The sequence below is a fragment of the Fulmarus glacialis genome, unplaced genomic scaffold (genome assembly GCF_000690835.1).
Source record: "Fulmarus glacialis isolate BGI_N327 unplaced genomic scaffold, ASM69083v1 scaffold1236, whole genome shotgun sequence".
Taxonomy (NCBI): domain Eukaryota; kingdom Metazoa; phylum Chordata; class Aves; order Procellariiformes; family Procellariidae; genus Fulmarus; species Fulmarus glacialis.
In genome coordinates this window covers 44,819-56,315 of record NW_009215994.1, presented here as the reverse complement: position 1 = coordinate 56,315, position 11,497 = coordinate 44,819, and the positions used below count along the sequence as shown (strand labels likewise).

The following is an 11,497-nucleotide window of genomic DNA, read 5'->3' as shown; positions in this document are numbered from 1 at the left end:
CCGGTCCTCTGCGGCCGAGCCTGGCGGGGTGCCTCTCGCTCCCCCCGCACACCGCCGTGGGGCAGCGCTTTCCCCGTGGCATGCCGAAGTTTCCCCGAGGAAGGATGAGAAAAAAGAACGGTTCATGTTGGGTCTCTTCAGCACGGAGGTGTCTCACTAGTCTGGATTCAGCCAAATAGATATCTGCTGCAAAGTCTCTGTAACACTGAAACACTCTTTTTTTACAGGCAAAACCACGGCAGCTGGCGTTGTCTCCGTCTGTAACCTAACCGGCTGCTTTCTGCTCTTTTGTTGCGAAGAACTGTAGGTTGGCTTTTCTCCTTGGCTGTGAATCTGTAGAATTGCTCGGGCCTGGCATGAAGTCACAGTTATATTTGTGGATCTTAACGAATCGGTACTGCCTTTGACATGTTTAGGTTTTTTTTATCACCGAAGCTGTGGTGATCTCTGTCTTTGATCAGTGACTGGTGATCTCTAGAAGTGCACTAGTCTGTTAAGAGGTCTAGGTGAAAATGGGCTAGTATACCCCTCTTGTATTGTTATCTGAAAACGATGCATGTGTAAAGATGTCTTGTTCCCTCTCCTTCGACCTTGGAAATGCACTTGAAAATTAAGTGTATTTGGCTTAGAGGCATTCCATAGAATGAAAACATGTTACAGTTTTTCGTGTTTTTTTTTCATTAAATATTTTAAGTATAAAAAATGAACTTGCTATAACAACGTGAGTCTTTGAGGTGAGAGGGAACATAGATTTAATGTGTTGAGCCAGTCTACTGATCTGCAAGTGAAACAGTAATTTTCTTACTGTGTAACAATGAATGAGGGCAATTATTTAATTTACAAATACTAAGACATTTTATAGCATATACTTGATAAATGTAATGTGCCAGTTCTTATTTGTGACTCTGAATTCATTGTGATTCAGAGAATTTGAGTGAGAATGAGGCCTGTAGTGCCAAGTTTATATGTGTGTAAACCTAGTAAGGTGTCCATGCAGCAGATGGCTTATGGAGGGGTAAAAACATGTGAAAAATCCAGACTCACAAAGTGGAGCAGCGGAGAACTGAGTATCCCTGGCTCCCTGTGGAGTGCTATATCCAGTAAGCACAGTTACTTTTAAAAGGGTTCTTTTTTTTTTTTTCTTTTTCCTTTATTTATCTCTTCTTCTCAGGAGCATTGGTCTTTCCTAAATGCCTTTCTTACCTCAAATTTCCATCTTGGAGAGGAGATAATATTAAGGGTTAGACAGATTATATAGGAACAGCAAAGTTCATTAGTAAATATGATGTATAGTAGAAGTTGGTAAAGAATCATTGTGAAGCACTATGTGTCATAGAGAGGTCACTGAGCTAGACATCATAGTATCTCAGGTTACTTCATTTTGCTCATGGTTATTCAAAAGTGTGTTTTATCAAAGTAGATTTAAGAGACCGCAGGAGCCAGAAGTTGTAGTTCTTTGTCTACTCCATGAGCAGTAATAAAATTCCTTATCTCTGTTCCCTGACAAAAGATTAAAATATTCTAACTGGTCTAAGTAGTCATCATCTACAGACTGGTATTGCACTGCTACTCTACTTTGGGAATAGAGATCTGCTGGACTTCTATTAAAGCATATTTCAAAGCAGTGTAAAAAGTTAATGATATTAACTGTCAACATTCCTCAGAAAAATTTGGAGACAGTCAAGTATTTAATGAAAGTGATTGCAACTTAGTGTATTATTAAATGATTTTTCTTTCAGTGCTACTATATTGATAGATACCGACTTTTTATAGTCCTTCACAGACAGCACAGAATCCCATGTTGAATTCATCTGCCTTCCTTCATCACTTGCTATGAACAAACAAGACGTTGGATGTCTTCTGTAAGCGTAGAGTATCTGTTCTTCATTTGGTTAATCTATTCCTTTCCATTTCAGTGTGACCAGTAGTTAATCACATGCTAGCATGTCCTGTAGTATTGTATTTCTTTTCCTATAAGCTTAATTGCCCCAAACTGTACAACTCTACATGGAGGTAGAATTCATCTCTTTCTGTGATGCTGTCCACCAGAACTGGATTGAAGCCCCAAGGAAAAAATTCTTTGAGTGCTTGTTTTCCATGCAGGCATGGTATGACATATATTCCAATAAAAGCCTTTATACTTGTATAAATTCCTTTATGCTTGCAAAAACACATTTTAAAATGAAGTAGTTATAATGGTATATATGGTGGGATGATAGCATGTTATGGAAAAAAATCTGTTATTGACTGGCAAAATTTGACAGTCCGTGGTAGGTAATTTGCTAAGAATAAATTTAGCTTTACGTGAGAATACGGTTCCCCCTGAAGTTGAAAAATAATACTGCTGCTGGAAGGTGGCTAGTTGTTGCAAGTTTAATCACTAATTTATCAGTAGGTTCTCTGATGAAAATGAATAATATTGTTCACCAGAAAGTTTAAAAGCTTAATTCTCTGGATCTCACTAATTGTGAAACTAAGGATTTGCTAAGATTGCTAGTGTCAAATATAATGAACCTTATTAGAAGGCAGAGTATTCTTTTCTTCACTGAAGGTGGTTACACTCTTCCTTTCTCTTGACAATTGTGTTATGTCATGTCCATAAGAGCAGCCACTTACATTCCTGGTCAAGGCGTGTTGCAAATCTTGTTTAGCGTAGGAGCTATTTCATGCTAAACTTTTAAGTTACATGGGGCTCCACAGCATCTTGCATTATTCATGACAAACCTGTTGCTGTCAATTCTGCATTTTTGATTTGCCTTAATAAAAGCTTGGAGTTGAAACATCAAGCTTCAAATCACTATGGAGGATGTGAGATTGCATTATTATCATTGATACTTACTACTGTCCATTGTGCCGCTCTCTCACAACAGCTTAATGATATTAAGTTTTGTTCCCTTTTGAATACAGATGAAGCAAGTGCAGCGCGGCTCAGAGTCAGATAAAATTTTCAAAGGTTAAGGCTCAGTTTTGGGGATAAATCATTTCAGAGTATGTAGCTTCAGAAAGTGCTTCATAGTGCAGTGATGCTAGCAAAATCAGCTATGATGTATTATCTCTTTGCATGTTACTGCTAGTGGCTAGTATTAAAATTTACCTGGCTGGAAATACTGGGTGTAATTTGTAGGGTTTTTTTTGTTTTGGTCTCTAAAAGATAGACATTAGCCAATCTTACATTTTAGCCAAATATAGTCTCTCTAGAAAAGAGCGAGCTAATTATTTACTTATTAGTAGGATATAGAGTGTATGGCCTTATAAACAGTGTGTTAAGATACGTCTCCGTCTAAGTGCAATATTTATTGTCTATGAACACAAATATATGTCGTCTCTGAAAATGTTTCTATGAAAAGGCAGATGCCTACAAATGTCAGTCATTCATCATCTGTGGATAAGTTGTTGGCTTACCTTCAGTGTTACTTTATCTCTTCAACATGGTCAGGCGTGCTTGGTTTCTGTCCTTCAGGCAAATCCAGTTATGTTGAAAGCAGAAAGCTTTGCTTGAAAAAAAATGCAGAACTTGTGAAATATTTGTTTAAAAACTTCATGTGCTGTACGGGATTCCTATGTTAGTCTAGTTCAGGTAATGTCTGAATTGGTTGTTTCTGTTGTGCATATGGCTTTACAGAGATGATTTAAAAACAGTTTTAAAATACTGTTATTTTCTATGTTGCCAGATTAGAAAATGGCCATCATCAATGCACTGACATTAAAACACTTACAAACCTGAATTTGTGGTTCTTTGAAATCTTGGATTAATTTTCCTGATTTCTTTTCAGATAACAGAAGATTTCCTGGCAACATATCATGCCAACTATGGCTTCCATGCAGATGATACAGACAGTTCATCTGCTTCTGGCACAGCAACTGAAAGTAAGCAACCAGTGAGTTCTAAGACATCAGGAACACAACCGTCAGCAAATGAGAAAGGATCACAACAAACAGTTCCAAAACAAAAAGCAGAAAAACGGAAGCTTGAGCCAGGTAAGTGACAAAGCATTTCCCTCTGTGTAGGCTGCAACCTGTATAGTACTGAGTGGAAACTGGCAATTGTTCAGTGTTGTCATGTACAGCAAAGAGATAGGTTGTTCTGAAAATCTCCAGAATGATTTTAAAATTGGATGGTACTTCATAGGTATCCTCCTAAGTCCATATACAAGGTGGAAAAAAAGAAAATTAAGGTGTGTTCAGAGCTCTTCCTGCGGGCAAGCAAAAAGTCTTAGAAATCTGATGGAACATGAACGTTAGTGTATGCTCCCATGTTTAATATATTGGCATAATTGAATTCAAACTCTGTTTTTAGGATGGTTTCATGTTGAAGAAGACAGAAACACAAACGTTTATGTGACTGGTAAGTAATAGTGTTTATTTATCTACTTTGAGCTAAAGATGGTAAAAGAGACTCATATATGTCTCGCTGACTTCTAATATTACCTATTCAGTCTGCCACTTGCAAGCTACTTAACGTTATGTTCCTGACTGCATAATGTCTTTGTGACCTTTAAATTGCAGATGTGGGAAAGTAATATAAGGGACATATTCCATGGTTTTATATTTTAAATGTGATATTCTGTGAGCTGTGTCAGCTAAGTCACTAATTATTTTTTTAAGTAAGCTACAGCCAAGAAAAACAACCTTTGCAAGCTCCTAAGGAATAGGATAATGAGAACAAGTTATAATAAGATTGCATTGACTATACATATTACTTAATGTTTTAGTCTTTAATTTTTCTTTGATTTTATAAATACATAATTAAATTATTAGATAAGGAGGAAACAGTAAGTACAAAAAAAAAGCTGGAAATAGAATGAGCAAGTAATGGGGAAGCTCAAATGACATTATCTGTGCATTTATTATGGTATTTCTCTACCTGTTTTGGATGTCGGAGTGCTATCTTTAGGTGCATACACAAAGGTACATTTGGTGGTTCTGAACAGTCACAGAAATGCACACACTTGAACTCTCAAAAATCTTCATCCAGGCCAAACTAGCGTGGAATATTCACATAATTTTCTCCTCCATTTTTTTTTTTTCCTTGTCCTCAATTCAAAGTTCAGACTTTGAAAACTCCATACATTATCCGTGCTTTTTTTGTCAAATTTGTGGGTGGAGAAAATAGTCGCCTGTCTATAGGTTGGTGTTTGTTTTTTTTTTTCTCCAATCCCTAGAGGTACAGTGGAACTTAAAACTTGGGCACATAGGCCATTGTGTCCACTCCAATGTGAGTATCATGTATAGCACTAAAGCTCTAGGTCTGCATGTTGTGGAGCATAAAGATGTTGCTGTATGTTACACTTATTAAAAAGTAAAAGGATTTTCAAAATACTGGTATGAAGTAATGTTTAAAAGGTAATATAAAAAATACTGGTCCCAAGGGCAGTGGTTTCTTACTGTGTATGTAAAATTTCATCCTTAAGTTTGATATCTTTCATTTAAAGAAACACTGGGGGGGGTTTGTTCTGATGAGGTTTTATAAAAAAATGAACATACTCAGGCCTTCTGTTTTAATTTATTTTGCAGGTTTACCTCCAGACATTACAAAAGATGAATTTATACAAGTCATGTCAAAATGTGGTATCATTATGCGAGATCCTCAGACAGAAGAACACAAAATCAAACTTTACAAAGATAAGGAAGGAAATCTTAAAGGAGATGGCCTCTGCTGCTATCTAAAGGTCGGTGGTGCACTGGAGTGCAGTTTTCCTTCCCGTTGAAGATCAGGCCACTAATTCAGAATTACATTCAGAAGATTCTTGAAATATCTAAAGTATAACTTCAAATTTAGGTGTCTGTTTTAAAGATTTGATCCAGAACTGCCTATTTACCTGCTTATGCACCTCATTCGTTTTCTCTTATCCACCCCCTACTTTCCCCCTGAAAATGTCTTTTTGCTGAACATGTCTCTACATGTTCCTGTCTTGGGTGCCAGTGATTATGGGGTGAAATGGGGCACCTCTTCACCTTTTACTTTGAAAAAAGCACCACTGTGTGGCCAAGAATACAGAAATAACGAGTCGGGAAAGAACATACTATAGTCCTGTATTTACAGCTTTTAGTTGAGAACTGATTAGGTTCAGAACTGTGTTTGCATTCTGTATTAATCTATAAAAGTTTAGGCTGCAGTACTATTTCCTTCATGTGTTTCACCTGTTAATCATTTGGAAAGTTAGTGCTTGCAAGTGCAATCTGCTTTAATTCTGCAAGCAGCACCAGGCACTATTAAATCAACTGCCTTGTAGTCTATGCTAGTTTTCTAATTTTAGTAGTTAGGGCTGTTCAGTGCACAAGTATAAAGACAATCTGCACTGTCTTTATACATTAAAAATTACTTAAGAGCCTCAACGTCTGCTGTTCTTGGAAAAGTGATACAAGCTTTATAGAAAATCAGACCCCTGAAATTTTTTTATTCTCGCTTCTAAGTTCATCAGCTTGCTTGACCATAGCAGATTAGTTTTTATTTGAATGAAATGTACGCAGTTGCTTTTGGGAGCATTAATTTGCTATAACAGTGGTGAAGAAATACTGGGTTTTGATAAAGAAAGCATTGCCAACTGTTGTTGAGAGACTTGGAAGAGATGGGGCATTATGGTTTTCAGTGACAGGGTATTGATTCTTAGTATAATATTCTTAATTAAATGTTATTGGAATAATTTGACTGTGCCATGTGCTTTAAAGCTTGTGTTCTGTTTTATCTTCAAATAGAGAGAATCGGTTCAACTTGCACTGAGACTTCTGGATGAGGCAGAAATTAGAGGCTATAAATTGCATGTTGAAGTTGCAAAGTTTCAACTGAAGGGGGAGTATGATGCAAGCAAAAAGAAGAAGAAATGTAAAGACTACAGGAAGAAGTTGTCTCAACAGCAGAAGTTTGTATTTTTTATTTCAGTAAAACACTGCTTGAATTCTAAGTGCTATTAGTAAAGCACTGCTTTCTTTCAAATGCAATGCTAAGAGTTATGCAAAAATTGAAGTCTTATCTGACAGCGAAATAGCTTAAATAATACACGTTTGGAGGGGAGGAACTCCTAAATTAAATGTTGACGTAATGAACTTCTTCATGATTGACACACTAAAAGAGTACATAGGGAACCAAGGTCCTTTCAGTTACAGAAAAAATATTACAACACTGGGGAGATAAACGACTTTTCTCTCAGTGTGTAAGAGTGTGTAAGTCCTGTCACCATATCTAGGCGTACTTTTTTAAGGTAATAACACTCTGGCTGTCCGCATATTGTTTGTACCATACTTTACGCGTTGCAAAGGGCAAGAGATGCTAGCTTCCATAGGAGCAAATACTAAAATATCTCGTTCCCCCTGCCTCTCTCTCTGGTATCGGATATGCTGGGTTTTTAATTGTACCTAGATTCATGCTTTTGTCACTTTAAAATTGTTTTTCTGCCTTTTGGAACCAAGAAGATGCGGATTAAAGAAGAAAAAGGTTTAAAGTATATAGAACTCTTAATATTTTAATGAAAGCAGCATTCCAGTAAACATTTTAAACAGTAATGCAAAAGTGCTTTGCCATAGTTAAAGGGAACAAAGTCTACTTGACATCTTATCAATTAAAAGTAAAAGCAGCTTGAAATGTATCTGCCTCAGACATTGCCAGTTCTTGCCATAAGAAGTCTCCAGTGTGGAGAGAGAAGTAAGAAAATAATGAACTTGCATTTGAGAGCAATTTGTGTGAATAAACTGACTTCAGTTGGTGTTCCTTTTGAGTTGAAGAGCATAATTTACTTGCTACAACCTTCATTGGAAATCCAAGTTTTCTTCATCTGAAGTAGCAGATTCGAGAAGGAATTGAAACAAGATTCCCCACCCCCCACGCCCCCCCAAATATAGGATTTTGAGATTTAGAAGTGTAAGTGAATGTGTCCTTCTTTTGTAATAGGATATGAAGTAGGCATTTCTACCAGAAGTAACATTTTTCATGAGAAGGCAAAGTCATAGAACAGATGCCCCAAGTTACATTGCTAGTTTGTGGCAGTGGCTCTGTATACTGTATACCAAAGGGAATAGTGGATCTCCTTTTGTACAAAATAAGTTAGGAAAAAATGGTGAAATACTGGCATTTTTATTATACTTGGAAGCAGCTGATTCCTGAATCTGAGCTGATACTAGGAAGGAATTAAAAAGAAGATTATTTTTTCAGTGTTTAAGAAAATGCTTTGATTTTTAAAATAATTTATATTCCCTCTATGAGCATTTAAGTACCTTAAAACCTCAGCTGCTTTGTAGAAGAAGTGGTAAAAGTGGATGATTATTGCATTTTTTAGAAGAGTAACTTAACTCTTTATGTCAAAATACATGTTTTAGTTGATGTGTTGCAAGAAATGCCAAATTAATGATTTTTTTTCAACAAATACTTGTAGAAACTGAAGAGAGCCGCAACAATATCTTCTTACTGTTGCTTCATTTCATTAGACAGCTGGATTGGAGGCCTGAGAAGAAAGATGGCGCAACTCGAATGCGACATGAACGCATCATTATTATCAGGAATATGTTTCACCCAAAGGACTTTGAGGTAGGAAGATGCAGTTTGCTACTGTAGATTGTGCTGTTTTAATTAACATTGTCTGAACTTTCTGCATAAGAATTTTAGCAAAATTCTAAGCAGATGAGAACAAAATTAAACCTACTGTTTGGGCAGGGCTTTTTCCTGTGCCAAGCATCTGCTTAAAATTCGTTCGTCTATTTCCAAAAATTTAGTCTATTTCAAATCAACAATATTACTTTTTGGGATGGAAAGAGGAATAGACAGTAACTATGTTAGAATGGAGAAGCCTTATTAATAAGTAGCACTTACTAAATTCAAATAAGGGCTGTCTGCCAACTCCCAAGTGGCTTTGAAAATGCAGCATAACAACACTTAATTTATGAAGTTTTAATAGATTGGCAGATATGTTCCATTAGTGATTGAACAAAAATAAAGCTGAGAGAAGTAAGTGCTTCTGTTTAATTTAACCTGTGTGATTGCCTTGCAGGAGGATCCCTTAGTGCTAAATGAGATCAGAGAAGATCTGCGGACAGAGTGTGAAAAGTTTGGTCAAGTAAAGAAGGTTCTCATATTTGATGTAGGTATTTTTTATAGGTTGTGTTGGCAGAATTAATGTAATGTGTAAATGTGCAGAACACTTAGGATTCTTGAAATATGAGTGGAGCATTTATTTGCTTTTGTGTGTTTATTTCATGGAAACTTGACCTAATATTCCACTATTCTAAAATTAGCTGGCTTGGAAATTAATTTATAAGTATCTGTGTACTTCAGCCTATGTGAAGGCAAATTCTAATTCTTCCCAATAACTTGGATACATGTCACAAGTTTGAAAGTTTATAAATACGTTATTTTTGCTAAACTATTTGAAACATTTGTTTGTTTTATGTGATCAAAAAGTTTGTTCTATGAACCAATAGAACAAAATGTGTGAACTTGCAAATTGAGTTTTTCAAACATGTATGATCAGGATGGAACTATATCCTGGTTGATTTTGTAAGACGATCTAAAATGTGTTGGAATAAATATGCTATTTGGAAAACTATTAAATGAAAGTTGTCTCTCCTTACAGCGACACCCTGATGGCGTGGCTTCTGTGTCATTTAAAGAAGCAACAGAAGCTGATCTGTGCAAGCTAACTCTAAATGGAAGGTGGTTTGGTGGACGTCAGCTCAGTGCTGAAACATGGGATGGTGTCACGGATTATCAGGTAGCCTTTCATGGTCCTATTTCATCAAATACTTCTTCCAAACTGTAAATCTGTTTTAATTTGAGAAGTGCCTGGTGTTCCCAGCCCCATACCCTTCCCCGGCCCACCCCTGGCCCATCTTGCTTCTCCTCAAAAACTGCTAGATGTCTCCGAAAAATCATCCTTAATTCTTCAGTTCAGCGAAGATTTAAAGAACCTGTTTGATGTTAAAAATGGTGTGTTGGAAATGTAAACTTAGAGGATTAGTCAGTGGATGTACAGATCATTAGTTCACAGTCAGTAGGGCCTATTGAAGTCTTGAGGTATTACTGCAATATAAATGTTCATATAATTTTATCTGTAAATATTCATTTTTACAAGTATGACTTTGAAATTATGTGTATAAACATATCTTTAATAGGTGGAGGAGACTGCAAGAGAAAGGGAAGAAAGGCTCAAGGTGTGGGGATCATTTTTAGAGGATCCTGATGCAAAGGAGCAGCAAACTACATCTGATTCAGATTCCGCAACAAGTAGTGTCAAACTGCCTGAAGGCAGGCAAGCTTCAAAAGTTAATGACACATCTAAGGAGGATGTAAATGATGAAGCCCATAAGAGGGAGAATAATGGTGAGGGCATTAATGAAGATGGTGCTCCATCTACAGACAGCAGCCTTGCAGGCAGTGATGTTGAAGCAGATACATAACATCTTTAATGCTTTATGAAAGCATGGTTTTTAGGGTGATGTCTGAGTTTATCCCTTTCTTCAGGGTGACTGCAGACAATGTTCATATGAATATATGCATATTAGAATGTCATCAACTGTGTGCTTTGAAGTTTTCATTAAAAGCAGTATTTAATGAGGTTCTAAAAGTTTGTATTAATTGGCTGTTCAGGTAAAGTAACTCAAGTTGCCAAGAACGCAGTAAAACTCATCAGGCTTCTTTTCTTCTAACTATGCTTGTCAATGTTTCATTATGTAAGTGTGAAATATGTTCCAACCCTTAAGTTTATGTAACTATATGTAACTTAAGTAATGCAAAATTATTACAAGATTTGTGGATTTTACTATTAATTTTCCTGTACCCCTTGGAACTCAGTATCTTATCCTTAAAAATTACTCTTGTCCTGAGTACTTCGGATCATTTTATGGAGCAGATGCTGGGATATGTATAGAGTGAATGCATTGGATATGTTGCTATGCATTAAGTAGCAAATGATAAGAGTAGTACCAAGTCACAAACTTAAAGGAAGTGGAAAACAAACAAGGTTGCCATAGCCAACTTAAGGCAAATTGAGTGAAGATAGATTATTAGATCACAGCATTCAGTAAATTATTTTTTTTCTTCCCCTGTTTAGATCTTCTGTTGATGCTTAGATCTTCTGTTGAGGCTGGAATTATGTCAAGGAGACTAGAAATGCATGAGCACAGACATTCTAGGCCATAATGAAATAAGGCTGATCTTAAACTCTCGTGGTCTGTATGCAAAATAGGCTTTTGATTGATGTGTTGGCTTTGTTTAGTTTTTGCTTTAATATTAGAGTAAAGGTTTTTGTTTAGCTTTGTTAGATGATGAGTGTGAGTTCTCTTCAGCATTTTAGTTAAGCCTTACGTGCTCTTCAGAGTGGGGAAGATCTCCCATATTTCATAAAATTTAAAGGCTTTTGGCAACTTGAACTACAGTTTGTTGTGCAAAAGTCAGAATACTTGAAAATATGCTTTCAAATAACCTTTTGTATGGAAAAAGCAAATGCTAGCCCTCTTAGAAATATTTCCAAAAGCAAGGATTTAGAAGACATTCTAACTTTAGATAATAAGT

The 11,497-nt window shown here is 36.3% G+C and overlaps 1 protein-coding gene across 1 annotated transcript; it reads left to right on the top strand.

The window, feature by feature from the left end:
- Window positions 1-3,773: 3,773 nt before the first annotated feature.
- HTATSF1 (HIV-1 Tat specific factor 1) lies at window positions 3,774-10,774 on the top strand (the record flags this gene model as incomplete). Its single annotated transcript, XM_009579107.1, has 8 exons — window positions 3,774-3,978; window positions 4,298-4,345; window positions 5,515-5,669; window positions 6,697-6,860; window positions 8,419-8,518; window positions 8,979-9,068; window positions 9,561-9,698; window positions 10,099-10,774. Coding segments are annotated over 8 exons (1,185 nt in total), but the record flags the coding sequence as incomplete, so codon positions are not given.
- Between the last annotated feature and the right edge of the window lie 723 nt (window positions 10,775-11,497).